The sequence below is a fragment of the Oculina patagonica genome, chromosome 13 (genome assembly GCF_052425735.1).
Source record: "Oculina patagonica isolate OP01 chromosome 13, crgOcupat, whole genome shotgun sequence".
NCBI classification, from domain to species: domain Eukaryota; kingdom Metazoa; phylum Cnidaria; class Anthozoa; order Scleractinia; family Oculinidae; genus Oculina; species Oculina patagonica.
This window is the reverse complement of record NC_135770.1, coordinates 15,905,035-15,925,501: the sequence shown is the minus strand read 5'-3', so window position 1 is coordinate 15,925,501 and position 20,467 is coordinate 15,905,035. Positions and strand designations below refer to the sequence as shown.

Genomic DNA, 20,467 nt, shown 5'->3' with positions numbered 1-20,467 from the left:
ACCTTAGGGTGCGTTTCTTTGGGAAAATCCAAAATTGGATCATTGATCTCAGATCACACGGATACTTTGCTCCCAAAGAAACGAAGAATCCGAAAACGGATTTTTTGCCATGACAACCCCGTAAACACATTTCGCACAGAACATAAAATATCAGCACAAATTAATTTTTTGGCGAAGTAGATCTTCTTTAGCGTTAAGCACAATGTGGCGAGAAAGCATCTGAGCGCGAAGAATGATTGCGAAATGATCAGTGCAAATTTCACTCGTGACAATTTCAAAAGGATACAACTTCCGTAGGCACACAGTGGCTGTTCTAGAAAACCTGTATCTCGTTTAAAATGATACTACATATCTATCTGAAAGAGCAAAGAGCGAACCTGTATTTTCACAGCAAAGACCGCTGGGGCAAGGTACTTTTGACGAATCCTTTCCCAAAGAAACGCACGGAAATACGAATCCTAAAAATCCGGATTCAGATATGATCTGATGTATCCACTCGAAGTGTGGATTCTTCAGATCATTGATCCAAGATTAATCCATTTTTGGATATAGGTAAAGAAACGCAAAATCCGTTTTTGGATCAAGAATCCGGATTTGGATTTTTCCAAAAGAAACGCACCCTTAATTACAACACTTGCTTACAGCTTTAACAAAGGAAAATAAAATATTGCGACAAATTGACCTTAATTTTTAACATGGAATTTCGAGGACCTAAATACAGAATACTAATTATACAAGACATTTTAATTTTTTACATATACACAAAAGGCTAATTACTACTAGTTAATAAAATAATAAATATTGTGTACAATAGTCGACAAAAAGAAAAAAAGAAACGCTATGTTTCTTGTATGTAGTTAATTTAACAACCCAAAAGAAATAGTTAAGAGAAGTGGCAAATGGTTTTATATCTTAATAATGAAAACTGAAACCAAGTCATACACTGTTAAACTAACCTCTAAACTAGGAAATTTTTGTTACCGTTTTGCTTATCTTACAGTGCTTTTTGCAGGTATCTGTCCTCAAACAAGATCACTTTTCTATCTGACAGAGTGTTTGAGAACCTGACAAAGCTGACAAGGCTGTGAGTAAATAGACACATACAGAACATATTATAAAGAGAAGTTCCATCGAATTGCACAAATGATCATAACTTTTGAAATACTGAAAACGTACATGTGATTTTGCATATTTTAGCCGATAAAGGACTACACTTTTCGGCTGTGTAAAGTAGAGCTATCAGTTAGGTCCCGAAATTGAAATATTTGCTTCTAAATAAAGGTCATTTTTTTAACCTTCGTTCGATGCCAATCAGTAGTGGTCAATCGAGGGAAAACTTGCTACTTTCTTAGAAAACTAGAAATGTTTATGAACAAATTGATACAAAAATTGTCGGTGTTCGATGCAAATGAAATATTTGACAGCGGCTCGAAAAATGCCTATTTTTCTAATTTGCCAGACATTGCGGAGGGGAATGGGAAAAATATTTAATGGCTCCTAACGCGGCCAGAAAATCATTTTGAGTGGGTGTTTTTCAAAAAGATGGCCTCTTAATTAACGAGTTTACCTAAAGATTTTCTCACCACTGTCAATGCAAACGCCTGCCGACCTATTGGTCTAACAGGTCCCTTTTTAAAACGTGTTTTTAAAAAGCAAAACATTAAGCGATTTAGAATTTTTAAAGCCTGGCAAAAGAATCCTGAAATACTGAGGTAAAATCTTAAAAATTGTGCTGATCAAGCCAGGTTTTTTTAGTTATAAGCGGTTTTCTCAAGTCTTCTTTTTTAATAAACCGCGATTATTCTTAAAATGCCACGGTGAAATTTTTTGTTATGATTTCAAACACGTTGGCAATATGTTGAAGTTCACACACAGCAAGTTGCTCTAAAAACCGCTCTATTATTCTGCTCGTCTCAACTGCCCCAGAAATATGATAGCTATCTTGACCAAATGCCCACCCCCTTAAAGGCTGATATCGCTTAAAACTTGTGTGTAAAAGATTAAAAGATCTGAGTTTTGCATCAAAAATTTAGCAATCAATAAAGTTGGACAATTTTAAGCCGATATATTGAGAAATTCAAATAAATGATATAACTGCAATTTGTCGATTTGTTTTGCATATTTTCAAGCAAGTGCTAATACACGATAATTCAAAGGTTCATGCCAAGTTTCAATGTGTTTGGTTCATACGGTTTGAAAAGTTTTGGACTGAAAATATGGTAACTTTTGCTTTCTAAGTTGCTCGTCGCTTTGCAAACCTGCATGGCGTATTTAATTATTCTGTGTTGTTGGAAGAGCGTTGTTAATTTTAAATTCCCCCACCATTTTCTGCCGCTTGGGAATTGCACTTTCAAAACCAAAGCCATTCCCAAGCGGCAGAAAATCGTCGGAATATGGGAAAAACGTGCGGCCTCGGTGCCAAAACCCTGCGGGGGCAATACCAAACTCCATCTTTCCCTGAATCACTTACCGTGTAACACTTTACGCAGGTATTTGCAATCGAACAAGATTACTTTTCTATCAGACAGAGTGTTTGCAAACCTGACAAAACTGATATGGCTGTAAGTGAATAGACACATACATAGCATACTGTACGGATAGGTTGTACATTTCATCGCAAGCAAAGAATGCTTAAGAGAAATGACAAACGATAATATGCCGTTATTATAAAAACTAAAACCCAGTCATGAAATTGTTACCAGAATTGAAATTTGGTTTGCTTTTTTACATAGCCGGTAATGTTTTTTTACAGGAATTTGTCTTCAAATGCTATTAAATTTCTACCTGACAGAGTTTTTGCAACACTGACCAAACTGGCATACTTGTAAGTGAATAGACAAAGAGAAATCATACCGTATGGACAAAGTGTATCCAATTGTGTTCATTATACAGCAATTTAGCCACATCAAATTCCTACGGGTAGTTGCCAATAGGTCTTTTTCAGTAAACCTTATTGCCTTATATGGGAGGCGTTTGCTTTGAACACGGAGGTCAAATTCAATCTCGAGTTCGGTCGACAAAAATGGCAAAAAAATTATCACGTAAATTTCCCTGACGAATTATATACTTGATAGTATACACTAGTATTTCATGCAAATAGACGTGAGAATTTTCCACCATTCTTTTGTCGACTGATCTCGGGCCTGAATTTGACCTCCGCGGTAAACGCAAACGCCTTTCATATAAAGTCATAATCAGTATTGATTGATGAATGCATATCGCCAACTAAAGAGTTTCAATTCAAAATGTCACGTATTACTAAAATTGACGGTTATGAACACTAAAAGCTATTCTATCCGGCGGTATTTGAATGCACGATTAAGTTGACCCAAGGTTAGCATTTATTTTGATTTCAGCTTTAGAGCTGTTTAGCAATGGTTTTGGTTCATCGTTTTTGACTATAAGCGAAACTCAGCAAAACAATAGCAGTGAAAAATGCATTATAAAAGAGAAACTTTTATTTCTAAATTAGCGTAAATCGTTTTTCCAACAACCCAGCGCAAAATTTTGATCTTTTGGTATGCTGTTCATTTTATCAAGTGAAATTCATGTTTTCACAGATATTTGTCGTCAAACAATGTTACATTTCTGCCTGACAGAGTATTTGAAAACTTGACAAACATGTACTTACTGTAAGTAAATAGTAGCTTACATAACATACTGAAAGGAGAACTTATATTTATTTCTTTTATCGTATGCAGAAATAAAAATGAGACAAAAGCTTTTAAGACGAACAATTTTATACCTGTGTAAGCCTAAAATCATGTTTTGTAACATTATCCAAAAAAATAGTTGCCTATTTCCTTCAGGGATTTGCCATCTAACAATATTAAACATATCTCTAAGGGAGTGTTTGGAAATCGTAAAATACTGATTTGGCTGTAAGTGAATATGCACATACCATAAAGGAACAGATACTGTAAGTTTTGTAGTCTGTTGTATGTTAATTTAATCGCACACACTTATGCGCATTGTCGCCATTTAGTTCTATAGAATAATTTTATCCAATTTTCAAGCAGTCAATACATGTCAGCTCAAGCTAATACAATCTTTGTATATTCTGTGGGAAAACCCTTCGCATAATCAGCAACTTTTACATATCAGTCTATTCAAGCCAATCCTACTTGTTACCGCACTTTCTTCTGTTGTTTGTCTACGTACTGAATTAGAAATTGCTAGCTGCTCTTTTTCAAACTCACATCTTCTGTAAGACTTCAACTGAAGGCAGTTGAGGAGGTAGCCGTTTTTGCCAAAACACGTCTGTAAAATTTTAATTGCTGCTGTCTAGACATGTTGATGCCAGACATACTAAACAGAAAGTTTTCCTGCCTTTAGTATAAAGTCGAAAGCCATAAATTCGATTCTATAAGCAGCAATTTGACCATTTCGTTGAGTTACAAGTGTTTTATATGTCGGGAAAATCCCAGAAGATTGGGTATTTCACCGTTTACCGACCGTCCCAGATTGTGGTGGTAGTGGCGGTGGTGATGGTGGATGAAGGGAAGACAAAATTGTGCAAACGTTTTTGTTTAGGATAAAGGTTAAAAGCGAAAATGATATGCTTTTGCTCTTGAGTTTACCCAAGCGCAGCGAGTTTAAAACCATTGTTACCACCACCTCCTCCTCCAACATTTTAGGTGGCTCTGAACCCCATGTACAGATTTATTTCAAATGCCAAAAGTTGTATCTGAACATGCTGATCATTATTCCATTGTAAAAATGGGGTCACAGAGCTCGTGTTTGAGTTATAAGCACATAAAGCAAAAATTAAGTTTGTGTTTTAACAGGTTATACCGTTGCTATTTCAAGAAAATATTCATATCTTGTTCACCAGTGATTACGCATCTGTTTAATTCCAAAACTGTTGCGTCAACTGAAAAAGAGTCGTAGTATTGATTCGTCAAAGTTGAGGTGCTAAACAAATGCAAGAAACTGTTTTCAGCCACCTTAAAAGCAATTGTTGACCATTGTTCGAAAAAATGATGTTTCCAGTAGATAATTAATGTGATATAGTTTGTATAACTACAAACTTTATGGTTCAGTGATTTCAAATAATAAAAACAGATGCTTCTATTGGGCAATTTTTAAGAGGAAATCTCCACTAAAACCGAGCCAAACCGAAAGTGGCATATGATAAAAAATCAATCTCCTTCATATTTGGCCCAAAGAAAGCCTATGATTGGCCTATGATTGGCCTATGAAAAGCCTATGATTGGCCTATGTTTGGCCTATGATTGGCTTGAAAGTTTTAAATCGACATTAAGAAGTTTACATGGCTACAACACTAGACATGGATACCTACCTAGACTGCCTAAACCTAAAACGGAAAGCGGAAAGAGAGTATCCTACTTCCGCTTTACAAATGACTGGTTGTCTCTTCCAGAATTTTTAAGAAAGCCGATGCCATGCGAGATTTTTAAGAAAACCCTTACAAAGTTCTTACTGGATAAACATTTTAGACTATGAACAAATATTTTTAGTTGCACAATGTTATATAATGTTATAATTATAAGATAACTATTTGTAATTAGTTTTTTTTAGGACAGTAGGTAGTTATTTTATATTTTAGATCTGTGACATTTGTACTTCCTTTTAGATTTTAATACTTTTTTATTTCCCATTTTTAACCTTAGTTAGTAGTATCTTAATTCTTGTCCTAGTTTTTAATGTTAGTTAGCATACAACATGAGTTTTGTCTTTTTATTGTTTTTTAGATTTTAATGTATTTTAATGTTTAACATTTATTTTCTCAGAGGACCCTCCTGAAAACCACCCCCTAGGTGATTGGAGGCCTCCTCTTAAAATATTATTTTATTATTATTATTTTTATAAAAACGTGGTTGGATTTTTTTCTTCAAATATGTTTAAACCGGCCAAAAACTTACAAAACCGTTTCCGCCCCACGTGTCTTTAAAAACACAGAAAATAAACGTGACTCTTACCATGTCGCAAACTTCGCACTGGGTCATTCGTATTAAATAAAACCCTGTTTTGGGGCCTAGAAATGTGCTGTTAACGTGTTGTTTATAAGTCATTTGAGTACAATTTTTCGTCTTTAAGTTAAATTCAAGGGCACGGCGGCCCACTGAAAATCACTAAAATTCGGTTGTTCGAAATTCTTAATTTGACGCTCTCTTTTGAGAGAGAACTTCCCTAGCCATTAAGACTCCAAATCACTTGAAACTAAGTTATTTTGAAAGAGGAAATGCTGTTCTCAAACCCGGTGTAAAAATGTGTTTCGGGATTTTTATAAGCGCTGAGTGCGAACGCCCTAAAAATACTGATAATCGCAACATTATCTGTCAATGAAATGTAAACAATAGCCACATTCTTCTGACTCTATAGTCCAAAACGTCTTATTCCCAGTCCTTACTCTTGTTTCTATCGATATTTGGATGTAAACTGTTTAGGTCATCTTGAATACGATATTTTTCCAATATCGAGTATTAGGCGTATTTAGAATCCTATCGATAGCCATCTCCATGGAGTTTTCAAGCGTTCCGTCGACAACTTCAATGCATCTCGGTTTGACATTCAACTTTATGCCACTCTCAGGTCTGCCATCACATTCACATCTCTTGTTAAACAGCCGTCGAATAAATAAACCCTTATTGTGTCAACACCATCATAAGAATCCAATCACAGTAGGAGGAGAGCGGCTAGAAGAGGTGGACTCGTTCACATACCTGGGCAGTGTTATTGGGAAAGAAGGAGGTACGGATGTAGATGTAGGAGCAAGAATTGGCAAGGCAAGGGCAGCATTTTAACATGTTTAAAAACATCTGGAAGTCCAAGGAAATCTAGTCCAGTCCCTGAACTCTTTCTTCCGCGCGCCCTTTATAGGGGTTGAACCCAGGCGCGCAAAAAGAGAGTCCAGGATATCTTGCATGCGCATGCGCCAGTTTTTTCCCCCTAAATCCGGGGAAAAACCATATTTGGCAGCACTTTTAAAAACGCACGCACACAGATGACGAGTTCAACTACGCGACCATGTACACTGTACTAAAGCAGGATCACCGGAACAACTTCGAAAAAGCCTAGCTTGCCAGTCATTGTCTACTTGAAGCTAACGACCAAAAACAGCTGGAGACGCGTCACGGATGCAAAGCTTAAGATAATGGGTTACACCTGGCAGGAAGCTGTGCGAAAAGCCCAAGGTCGAGCTCCCTAGAGAGGTTTTGTCAATGGCCTATGCTCCACCAGGAGCGACGGGCCTAAGTAAGTAAGCAAATATTGTGTCAACCCTTTTCTTTCCTCAACCGAAATGCTTATCGGCTGTTCCCCACGGTCCGTCGTTAAACAAACTGTTGTTCTCCGATGTTGACTAACTTTACCTGTCACGCAATGGCTTCTGTAATAGTCACTCGAAAGGGGTTTTTGTAACACGATTTCCATGAATGAAAAAAAAGATAAATCGAAAGGACGTCTACGTAAACCAAACCTTCGTGTTAAAGCTGTGCAAACATACCTTTGTAACCCTTCACAGCTTCTGTAAAATTATGTATCCAAAAGTGAAGTGAAGCCTGTCAAACCGGTTGTACCAACCAAGAAAAAAATAGTACATATCATAATTGACAAACCTGTCCAACTGGTTATACGATATTTCCCCTATTTTTTTAATGATTCTATGACGTCACGTCTGTTGATGTTTTCCACAAAAATGAACTTTAAAATTCACAAAACGGCTTTAAACATCTCTACCATACTACGTATTCTTGTTCATTGCAGATATTTGGTTTCTATAAAAGGTTAAGAAATGTGTGTCTTGCTGAAGACCGAGTGAAGGGAAGAAATCAAATCGAATCTGGTGGTTTTAATTAATCTTCGTGCTTAGAGCCTTGTAATCATAGAATATGATCCAGTGAACTTTATTTCCAGAACTGAATCAATCAACGTCAGCTAATAAAGTATACAAAAATTAGGGAAAACGGACATTCTTGCAGGGTTCCATAACTTGGAGAATAAACTACTTTTACAGCAAGTGTTTTGTCGCAATTGTCAACTCATCATGCCCAAAATTTGTGTCAAGTTTGAGAAAAATCGTTCATTTGAGCTGTATGACCCCTGCCTGGGCTTGGGCTTGTGTCTCAAAAAAGGTCATTCTTAACTTCTTTTGTACATGCATAAGACCAGTTCTAGAGTATTGCGCGCCGGCTTTTCACCATAGCCTTCCCGCTTACCTAAGCGACGATATAGAACGTGTACAGAAACGCGCGCTATTTATTATCGATCCACACGCATCATATCAGGATAACCTATCATGTTGTAATCTAAGCTCCCTAAAGGAACGACGTTCTATCTTGTGCTTGTAAACATAGCTTTTTTCCTTCTATGGCAAATTTTTAATATAATTATAATAAATTTTAATAGTTGTATTTTTAATAATTTATCTCTTTGTAAATTTTTACGCAATTCAGTTTTAGACTGTCATGTAAAAATATGAATAAACTATCTATCTATCTATCTATCTATCTATCTATCTATCTATCTATCTATCTATCTATCTATCTATCTATGGTTCTTCCTGCTGGTTTCCTTACGGACACGCTCGCCCTTAGGCCAAATTGAAGTGTAGTTCATTTTGTCTTGACAAAACCATGCGCCCTAACAAATTTTTTGTAAGGCAAGATCGCCCCCAATAACCAGGCTGTAAACAGTCTAAGCCTGCAAAGAGCCCTATAGTTTCATTCAGCCCTAGACCATATTTTCCAATGCGTTCTTCTATGTTTTGTGTTTCTTTCCGACTTCGGCATTAAGGTATTCCATCACCATGATGACGTTATGCTTTATGGTTACTACCACTTAAGACTGCCATTGCTTATAAAAATCGTACCTCATCCGTGGGCGGATAGCATTTGATAACTGTGGAAAACATGGAATAAAATTTTCCGAATAGTTCTCTTAGTCACTGGTTTCCATTTGATGCTTTTGCAGATGATAAGCTTCGCGCATGAGAGCCACATCTATGATGTCCATCAGAGAGCATTCAATGTTGTTTACGTTCTCGCGATAGATTTATACGCACAATTAAAATGTAGTTTACCCAAGCGAGTTGCAATGTTTCCCACAAAACATGATGGGTTGGTACCTATGCATGTCTATTTAACTAGTCGCTGTAGTGTTTATATACGGTGTTAATCCACTCCGCATAAAATATTGATTAAAGCTACAACAACAAAACCTATTTATTAACGCGTAAACGAACATGCGATATGTAGGTTTTTCCTATCGCAAACAAGGAATAAACCAATGTAGTAAATTATTTTCTTAACCAAGCTAATTACTAATGTTTTTACGTATTGGGTGATGCCCTTTCACAGTGGTTTGTCTTCCAACGTTATTAGAATTTTACCTGACGATGTGTTTTCTAACCTGAGGCATCTTTCTTACCTGTAAGTTAATAAAAGCGTACTTTACTTTTACCGTATGTATTTAAAACTATTTCGTAATCAAAGGTACATTTGCCCTTCAGATATATTCCATACTTTATGTCTTAATGTATTCGTTTTTTGAGCAAGCAAAAAGATAACTAAGAAAGTGGAAAAATAAACCGCGTCTTGACAACAACAACACACATTTTTTACTTAATTTACGTAATATTATAGTATTTTCAGGTCACATTCACTCAGGATTATTCGGGATAAATCTAATCGAGACGAGTAACAGAAACCTGACATTTACACGTAAATAATAGTAAGAAAAGAAAGCTTCAAAAGGCAAATAAAGGTGAATTAAATTAGTCAAAAGAAACAATTCAACATTAAAAATAGAAACAAATTTTTGAATTAACATAAGGAAAAGGTAGTGAACGGCGTTTAGCCGGCAGTGGTCCTGGTTTCATAAGGAAGCTTTTAAAGCAATGACAATAGCGACGCCGAGGACAACGCCTAGTGAAAAATGAATTTACATTTTACTCGAGAATTTCGCGATTATCCAGATGTATTCGGTGTATCTATTGGTTAAGGAGCTAGCTCTAGATGAATATGTAAAGAAAGCGTTCACCTTCAGGAGGAAAAAGAGACATCCACCGCAATAGAGTCAGAGACTTCACTACTAAGTGGAGGGAGACGTATACCGGAAGTGACGCTTTTGTCATGTGTCCATCAAACTATGTCCTTCTGTATTGTCAGCCATCTTGTAATGCAAATGTCGTTGTGTTCCTGAGTTCTGTGTGTGTCTTCTTTTTCGGGCCTATTGCAATGTTCTGAACATGCAAGCTATTGAAATCGATTGCATAATCCTCGAACAATGGACTAATCGGTGTAAGCTGCAATAAAAGTTCTTAGACAGAATCAAAGAGAAGCTGTAGTTACTGATGGAGCGACATTAAAACTGTAAATATTGTAGAATTCGCAGTAACAATTTCGTAACAATTCAGTATTTGAAAGAGCCGTACCTAGCATAATTAGGAAAACCACCTTCTTTTCAGACGCATTACTTTGGTTTCTTGTTAATACAAACCTCTAAAACATTAACATGACCGCGGAAAAACGGATTTCGTTCTATTTTGGTTATGAAATATGACAAGTGTTTGTTTTCAAAACAAAAACTTAAGTAATTCATAATTGATTCGGCTGATACTCTCCACAGGGACTTATCTTCAAACATTATTTTATTACTACCTGAAAGAGTGTTGGAGAACCTGACCAAACTGATGTACCTGTAAGTGAATAGACATCTAAATGACCGGCTTAAGTGAAAACAAATTCAGGGGTTAGGTGCACTTTAAGTTCGCGGTTTTGGTAAGCGTACGCTTACCAAAAACATAATTTCTCAACTATTTTTGGTCAAAAAGCCTTGTTATTCAATTTGCAAAATTCCCAATTTTTTTAAAACATGACATAGAGTGGTTTCTTTCAAATGAAGGAAAATTTCATTCAGCAAATGCGTTCATGTTTACTTGCCAGGATGTCAAAGGTGGCGTGGCTTAGTAACCAACCTTCAGCTGCTATTATCACGTCTCGCGGGGTGTTAAGCTACGACGTCCTGGGAATGAGAGGTTTTATTGCTTTGTATTGCAAAGTAAACGTAGTTACTGCATATGTTGAATAAAACATCTTTTTGTTCATTGACGTTAGGTTTTTGCAGAATAACAAGATTTCTTCGATATCGAGTAACACTTTTGCCAGATCCACCCAACTGCGATATCTGTGCGTGTGTTATTTTGTTTGTATTATGTACAATAATATAAGGTGCAAAATAAATATTGACTTTGATATTTGCTTTTTGTTAAATGCGTACTGAGATTTATTACAGACACAGCTAGGTGTGAATTGATTGTTTAAGCAAGTTCTCACTATCGTATGTCCAGTCCGAGGCCTCGTGACTAATACACCACACGAGTACTACGAGTAACATACAGGTAACATACGAGTAACACACGGAACATACGGGTACATACAGGTACATACGGGTAACATACGAGTAACATACGGATACATACGAGAAACATACGGATACAAACGGGTGCATACCAGTTCCTATTTCATTTCATTTCATTTTTTTTTTTTCATTTTTGTTTTATGCTCCCCCGCCTCCTTCCTCTCAAAAAGGTTGCGTGACGAGTCCAAAACAAAAGTAAGACACAAAACGATTTACTAGTAAAAAAGTCAAGATTTTGCGGAAATGTTATAGGATCACGCTTGTCAATCATACGATCTTACCCGTAACATACGAGTAACATACAGATACCTGCGGGTGCATACCAGTTCCTATTTCATTTCACTCTATTTTATTTTATTTTTTTTATTTTTATTAAATGCAACACAAGGAAACAAAACAAAACACACGGGTACATTCAGATAACACACGAGGTATAATAATCGAATAATAATCTAAAAAAGTATTGATTCTTCATCCCTCTCCCCTCAAAAGAAGATTGCGTGACGGGCCCAAAGGCAAAGAGCATTGCTGGTTTTCACTGTCACGCCATGATAAAGTATTAAAAGAGGTTGGCAAAGGGTTTGGGGGTGACGCATGGTGCCACTCAAATTAGCTTTGTGACGTGTTACTTCTTGTTGGCTTGCATTAACAAATTAGGCAATTATAAATAATCAAGGGGTTTATGACCTGATTTTTATGAACTTTATAAGTAAAGTAGTTTACAGTTACAGTTGAAGGTTACGGTTTTAGTTAAATGTTACAAAGAAATATTACAGAGAAATGGCAAAGATTTCTTTAATTATTTTAACTCCTTATTTATTGTTTGTTGTATTGTCATGCTTTCCAGGCTTCAGTATTGGCAATTTGATAGACAATAGACACCATGTGAATCTAAATATGATTTACACATGAACAATAAATCTTATTTGATCCGAGTGTTTCAAGTAACGTCTAAAGTATGTGTTACAAGAGAAATACGGTTATTTATAATAAGATATTCCGGTGCAATGAAATCCCTACCCTTTTCCTATGTTTTGAATGATTTTGGCATTTCGTTTAAGTCGTCTGGAACTAGTTAGTCAGTGAATTCCAGAAGATAAGCCATTGATCTTATGACACTGACGTCTAGCAATACGTTTTGTCCAAATCGCTGCAACATGTCGCGGGGACAAGTCTGTGCAACATAACATCTCGAGTAAATAGTGCATTTTTTTGAAAATCTTTGTCGCTGCGATAAGTCACACGAATTCAAACTGGATTAAATTCGTGCGACTGATCGCAGCGACAAAATAAATGAAAGCACCGTTGTCGCAGCATGTTTACACTTCTGCGACAAGTCGCTGCGACAAACTATAAAAATAACCAATGAGAGAGCGTCATATATTTTCCCATGATCCCTCAGAACCCATTCAAGATGGCGACTGAACATGTGGCAGACAACAATCATAGCCATCCGAGGATTTTTTTTTTTTTTTGAAATGTAACCACAACTAGAATGCTAATCCAGTTTTCTATAAAGAAAACAGACTCATGTGGGATAAAAATCAAAAAGACTACGGGAAAAAGCTACTCCAAATTCGCTGCGTGTACACCGAACAAGCGTCATATATTTAATAACCAAATCACGGCAGACTGTCATAATTTGCACAGTATCGCCATTTGACTATCCGTGGTTGTTGTTTCTTTCCACTGATTTTCCTCACCGTCACAAGCAGATTATGTTCACTAAAACTAGATGTAGCAACTTTAGCAAGGCTAATGTTTTCTGGATGAGTAGTTCCGACTAGGTCAGTGAGAGTAGGGCATAGAAAGTGATTTGTACAGATATTTATTTACTCGTTGCAAAACTTTGAAAAACGAAAGGGTGAGCGCTCGTGGCAATGTGCTTGCTCGCTTACTTGCTTACTTACTTATATTTAACGTTAGAATCGGTTTGAGCTTTATTAAACCCTTAATTACCCTTTCACCTTTTTTACGTTTAGATTCCTCAATGCCAATCTATTAGAGCACATCCCATATCAAGCCTTCGTTAATATGAATCGGCTTGAGGTTATGTAAGTATTTAAATAAGTCACAAGAATAAGCAAAGAGCAAGCTCTTCACTGGTACTAGAAATCAATATGTTCAACATCTAAGTCATCCATTTAACTCATCGAAGTTCAACTGAATATGCAATAACGTATACCAAATATCCTCTGAGGCTGTGGTAAACAATTGTTTAGGTATGTACCAAGCCAGTGAAATAAGGTAACAAAAGGGTAAAAAAGTCTGCGTTTGAGCAAATTGACTCATCAGGTCAGAGCGTATCCGGGTTTCAGTAGCATAAAGCGACTAGGAGTGTTTTTTTTACTCCCCCAGCAAAATGGACTAAATGGCAATATTTCCGTAATTTTCGGCTGGCAAATAATTTCCATTGTCAAATTTCTGCTTAGACTAATAAAATTATAAATGGTCCACGCGGCTTGCGTTTCACCTCGTCCATGTCTAAAACTCTCAAACTGATACGATCCGTGAAAGGCATTGCACTCTTTGTTCGTCTCGTGCAACCCTTATGGCTTGTGAAACCGTTTATGTGCCGTTTATCAGGACCTATCAACAGATGGATTTATAAATAAAAGTCGTCTCATTGTTAATTTCGCGAATGACACGGAATTGTCAAAATGACCACAATTAATTAAGTGTCGAGTTGACTTGTGCAAATAAGTGAACACAGTTGACAGATTAACGAAGACTTCCCTGTTTTTCTCTGACACAAAAAAGATGAGAATTCAAATCTCACACAGACAAAAACACGTTGGAAGTCCGGTTGGTACCTCGCGCGCGAAATATTCTCAAGGTCACATTCAGGATTTGGAAGTGCGCTGTCATTGAAAAGATTGCGTCACGAGCAAAAAAACTGCGAAAGGAGAGTACATTGTGTAAAGATCCAAATGTCGAAACAAATTTATAACAGAAAAAACACATCGCATTGCAAGATGGTGACACAAACCGAAAGCTATCCTATTTGACTGTACAACAGATTTAAAAAGACAACAGGTTCAACAACAATTTCTAAGGATACGAAAGGCAAGTTTATCTCTACATTTTTAATTCAGTTAGTAGATTTTTACATTACATTATCACGGCTTACAAATAAAGGCCTGGAAAAATATTCAGTTCTCGCTCTGGAGTCAAACACTTAAATAAGAACAGGGGGGGTACAAAGTCGGCACTTTTCTTTGAAGACATAGCAGTGCCTGGAAACGGTGCGAGTCTATGTCAATCAAGCCGTTGCTACGAAAGACGTCAAACCAAAGTTTTGTTTTCTCAGAAAGATTTAAATATCAATGACTGTGTGCGTGTGAAATGCGAATAGTGGCGGTGTTTGCGTTTGATGTTTTACGCCGCTGGGATGTTTTTGGCATTTTCAGCCAGATTTCTGACCTGATGTTTCACGTCAATGAGAATGTTTTGGCGGCGTGGAATAACAAGCGAAAAATTTGTCACGGTTGAAATTTAACAACCAAAAAATGAGAAATAATTTCAGAATCATTGGAGTTATTTTTAATAAGTGTAATTCGCAAGCCTTACTTTTGCGAGACTGGTCACCGTTATCACTGTTTGTTGTTTTGATGTCCGGCAAACTTCAAAGAAGCAATCAAAATGCAAATAGCTATTGTATTTTGTGCAAGGTCAAGACCAAAACATGCGAACTAAACAATGACATTTCTCAAGCTATCCAATGCGCCCTTAGCAACCATTCGATAGCTACTGCGCAGTCTCGGTTGTCCGGCACTGCTATGACCACTTTTTGAGTCGTGTCACAAAGGAAGTTTCTTCTCCCCCCCCCCCCTGAATAAGAACAAACAAGAAAAAAGCTTTTGCCAAAGCCAGTCGTTAAAATAGCCACCAAGTCTTTCCCATCGAAACGACGCGCAATGCTGTTTTTAAATGTTGTGACACAACGTTAAACCATTTCTTGAATTAACATCATCACCCAAAGTGGCAAATGATTCCCTTCATGCAGTTCCCACTGCTGCCTGTCTTTTTGCCTTCTTCCTCAGCTCTCTCCAGCGGACTGCACTCATCCGCATCTCTTTTTCAACTGTCTATCGCCAGGTCTTTTTTGGTCGTCCTCTTGCTCTTTTCCTAGGTCGTTTTCAGTTTAATGAGTAAATCCATCAATAAGTAAATTCCAGAAGTCGTCACATTGCGCGATTGGCACGTAATCGTCTTAATTTATAAATAGCCTGCATGTTAAGACAAGCCCCGTTTCGCAATAAATATTTAAATTTATTTCTCGCACCGTGGTAAACCGTTTCAATAACGACACAAAAAAGTAAGTTTTTTCCCAGGCCGGTCGGTAGTAAACCAGTAAGTATTTTACATCGAAAAGACGCGCAATGGTCCTACTTCAAACACTCCCCATCAAACCGAATGTGTTCACGAATTCGTATCTCCTTGGAGTAACATATTCATCACCCAATTTGTTTCCCTTTGGAAACAAATTGTTTACAGGAACTGACGGACCAATCCATAGAGTGAAAGTTTGCCCAGCTACATGTACAATACTCGTATTTTCTAACTAGTTGCAAAAATGAAACGGTGCACTTACGCTGCCCGTTCTGTAGGGTATAAACGTTCCAGGTATTACCATTGACTTAAGTTTTCTATCACAACGTACACGGTTCCTCTATTAACCAAAATAAAAATATATATATATATATATATTTCGGCAATTGCATTTCGTGTAACAATTGGCTAATTCTATTTAATTTCAATTGGATATTTGTTACATAAGAATGGTTTAAAATGATTTAACATGCTCTTCTTCTCTTTATTTTTTTTTTGTCTTTCTAGAATGCTTTCGGATAATCCTCTAAAGACAATAGCACCTGAGATATCTAGATTTCGCTCTGTTAATTTAACAATGTAAGCTACTTGTCTGATTTATGCGGCAAACGTTTTTGTCAAGTTAAACCAAAAAGATTCGAAACATATTAAAATGAAAAAAAAACCAGCATGCTTCATGTTTTGTTTAATTTAACTTTCGAATGGTTGTTCACAATCTCAGAAGAAAATTAAATTCTGACGTTTCGAACAAACTGTTTCAGTCAAAAACAATGGCAAACAATAGCCTTTTCTTATTGTAGCTTTGTTTGGCTTTAGTGGCTTGATGAGCATTACCTAATTCAAAACTGTAAACTGCATACAATAAATGATGCTATGTTATGAGAATCATTTTCTGGTCAACATTTACTTCTGAATAGTACTAGTCCATTGTCAATAGAATTTAAAATAGACGACATGGCCAATCCTTTTCATTTGGTTTACATATTAACGATGATCATCCAAGACAGTCTCTAGTCCATAGTTAAAGAAACGTATACTAACAGTATACACCCCATTCATTCTATCAAACATGTTTTTCACTGACATGACAGGTTGGAAACGCCTTTTTTTCTGATAACGGAAATAAAACGTTTTCAGTTAATTTAAAACCTTTTTCCTTATTGAAAATAGATTAATATAAATCAGGTCAAGTTTGGCTATGTGTCAACTAAGAAAATATTGCTTTTTCGTGGAATCATACCTATGTTTTCCTTGACTATTCATCGTCCTCTTTCAGATATTTGCTACGAACGAAGCTGAAGGCATTAAGCTTTGACTCCATTATCGACCCCAACGTTCGAGATTTTAAACTGTGACGTATTCTACTTATATTTAATACTTACTCCCACTGGACTTATAAGACATGAAATTTGATCATGCCGCCTTTCTTTATGAGATATTTCATCGTCACTATTATCAAACGCTTGTCTTGGGGAAAACATTAGATATATCTTTCGAAGATAACCTTTAAATAAAGTTAATTTGCGAGTCCTATCGCCGACATGAGTCCTGATTAAAAATAGAAATGGTATCATATACCTGATTTCTGTGTTTCAATTAAATACCCTTGGCAATCGAAAACGCAAAAGAGGGACCAGTGTAAATGTTAAAGCAGCCCTTGTATACCTTTTTGCAGGGTTCTGTGGAAAAGAACACCAAGAACACTAAAATATTATTCCATTGGCCAGCATGCAATATACCTGTCAGTATATTATAATACGTAAATGACCCATTTGGTTTGTAACTTTGGATTAAATTTCTAGTCAAGGTTTATTTATAAATATAAATTTTGCATCATAATAGATCCTAATAAACTTTATAAAATAATTAAGATAGTACACGCGCTCTCAATGGTCGATTGGTGAGTTTAGATGAAAGTATGTAAACACGGTTGTGGCGTCACGCTTTCTGTGCTACCCGGCACAATTTAAAAACATTTTGAAACTGTCAAAAAGACTTGTTAGGTAATTTCAATGGAAAACAATACCAAATTTTGATATGTGTTCCGGCTTTTTTCTTCCCATATGAGCGAAAAAAAAAACGAAAGAAAGAAAAACCACAGCGCTTTGCCTGCTTCGATGATCGTAAGCTAGACAACCTCGAGCTCGTGGAGGGAGCTCAAGCAAACGACAAAACATTTTTCAAGTAAATTTTTGCATTTAAGTACTACAATAAATTTCCCTATAAGACATTCTTTATTAGAAAAAATACACGTAAACGCACACGAACTATATGTTACAAACTGTAAATCTTTAAATTCAAACTTTGCACGGCCGATCGGTTGCCGTCTTTTGCCGTCAAATCTGCTTAAAATGACGCTTAAAATGTATTTTCTCTGAGACGTTCTCAGCGTAACAATTCTACTGTTACGTTGGCAATAATAGTCGTGAACTTTTTTCATTCGAAATGGGCTTCGGGAAGAGGAAAAAATAAAGATATTTGACAGAAAACCAAAGCAGAATTTGATGTCAATAGGTTTATTCTACGCTTGAAGTACATTAAAAAGACGGAGGAAATGACAATAGAAGAAACTGGACTCGTTTAGATCGCTATCTCAACAATTCACCACACAATAAAGGCATGCCATTCCTACCGACCTCGCTAGATCCGCAGTTTGTGTTGTGATTCCAATTTATCCAGCAAAACTTCACAAGGCACGATGAGACTTTTGTTATCGGGCTGCCAAATCATTCAGGCAAGTTCACTTCACTTTAAAGAGCGATCAACTCCTCACCTTGAAGTTCTTTCCTTACAGAGCCGTATTTTTTAGCATTTCGTTTAGTTTTTGCCAAACTTTCCGTATCTTTCTGCAAGATTTACGTGGAATCACTTTCATCGACACGGCGCTACTTGCCACAAATTTTACTTGAACTCTTATAACACGAATTTTGATTAGTTCATGTGTTATCAAATGCGCGTTTTGAGAAAATCTATTTCAATCAAGAAGTAAATAAACCAAATCCCCTTCATTTGCCGAATTATTTTTGAGAGATATTTTGATGGGTGGCTGGGAGAATTCTCGAAAGTTATGCAAACCACTGTCTCGAATTCTCCCAACCCCCCTCGTGTTTAGATGAGGCTATGTAAACACGGAAAAAGTCCTCTATTGCTTAAGTCGCAAAAATACTTTGTCAAGTTAGTTAGTTAGTTAGTTAGGTAGTTAGTTAGTTCGTTCCTTGTTCAGATCTCGATTTCTTTAATTTGTTACATCTTTAATTAAGCTTTCTTTAGCTGTTTTTTTTTAACGAACACGTTATGATGTGATGTAAAGAAATCTCCAAATCACTTTTAAAATTGTGTGAAAAATCTTTATTAGCCTATGCAGAGTGCCTTTTTAACTTTTTATTAATTTTATCACCTAGGAATCCTCACAGCTCACACAAAGAAGCTATCAAAGTGGATTCAAAATCGAAATCGATCAATGAACGGTATATTGACGCACTGTTGGCCTCAGGATTCAGACAAGTACCTCACAATAGTACGATATACAAAGCATTTCTACCATGTCCACTGGGAACGTTTGTCAACTCTTCCTCGAAAGGATATCAAGGATGCATAGAATGCTCTCCTGGTAACTTAAATTCGTCTTGACACTTGTCGGGCTTTTAGATACAGTGATACAGTATCTGTACGGTTAAATAAGAATTGTGCGCTTAGGGAGATATCTTTATGCTTGTATATTTGTTTTGTTCTATTTTTTGTTGTTGTTGTTGTCATTTCTGTAAACGCAACCATTTGATAAGACATCAGTAATAAAACAATGCTTTATCTTTTTTTCTCGGCCTTTTTTAAGCAAAACGTTTATAGAGCTGCACCTTTAGAAAGGCAATGTTCTGGGGAGATACTTATATTACGATGGACCAGCTTCCCGACCAATGAGAGTAGCAATACTCCAAGCCAGGCACTAACAACTTCACTTCACTGATTCATTTGGTTGTAACAGACTTGACATGTTCGTCAAAACCAAGGGCATAGCTCATTTTTTTTTTCGCTCATATTTTGTACACTGGGTCGCTCTAATCTCATAAATATGCTAAGGATGTTCGTCTACTCAAATATTATCCCATTTGAAATGCTGAAAATTGTTGACGGTATATTTTAACACGACGTCAGCAATTGTCAATATTCGTAGCTTTGCCGAGTCAGCACGCTTTGACGAATCGCTCGCCTTAAAACTCTTTCTTCTGAGCGTTAGCCCGAGTATAGAAATTGGGGACATTTTAAAGTATTCAGAAATATCGCCGCGTAGAACAAACGTTTCGAAAAATATTGTATAAACCAAAGAGTAAAGTATCGGTTAAGTGCGCAGCCGGGATCGTTTTTGTGATATTTATAGTAATCAAGTTCTTGGTAACCATTATCAGCGTCAGCTTTTGTCTTCAGATGGCGACGCTTACTATGATCCAGTTGGGGGAAAGCAATCCGGCATGTTCACAGTGACGAAGTGCTGCCATTCAACCTGGGACCTGTTGCTAAGAATTACTGAGGTCCAGAAATGTCGAGGACTAACGATTTTCCGTCGGAAAATTGTTGAACAATATGTTTTTTTTTCTAAAAGGCATATCTGTTTGGAAATTTTTCCTTTGAAAGACAAACTGCTTTAATTTGTGGGCTCGCCCAGGATCTCAAAAAGGCCAAGCTGCTCTGCAAGCCCCTCCTCTGCTCCTCCCGACCTCGAGTGACCATGACTTTTTTTCCTGGATGTCAGAAAATC

The 20,467-nt window shown here is 36.7% G+C and overlaps 1 protein-coding gene across 1 annotated transcript; it reads left to right on the top strand.

Moving 5' to 3' along the window:
* Positions 1-9,297: 9,297 nt before the first annotated feature.
* Positions 9,298-19,344, top strand: LOC144636965 (uncharacterized). The gene is made up of 8 exons (XM_078496157.1): positions 9,298-9,392; positions 10,591-10,662; positions 11,079-11,150; positions 13,365-13,436; positions 16,222-16,293; positions 16,991-17,065; positions 17,390-17,455; positions 19,116-19,344. Exons 1-8 carry the CDS (start codon positions 9,307-9,309, stop codon positions 19,342-19,344), a joined length of 744 nt encoding a protein of 247 aa, XP_078352283.1. The 5' UTR covers positions 9,298-9,306.
* The last annotated feature ends 1,123 nt before the right edge of the window (positions 19,345-20,467 follow it).

Coding starts and splice junctions, on each gene's coding strand:
- LOC144636965 (XM_078496157.1), top strand. CDS start 9,307: ATGCCCTTTCACAGTGGTTTGTCTTCCAACGTTATTAGAATTTTACCT. Junction 13,437..16,221: donor ATGAATCGGCTTGAGGTTAT/GTAAGTATTTAA, acceptor TTGTCTTTCTAG/AATGCTTTCGGATAATCCTC. Junction 16,294..16,990: donor CGCTCTGTTAATTTAACAAT/GTAAGCTACTTG, acceptor GTCCTCTTTCAG/ATATTTGCTACGAACGAAGC.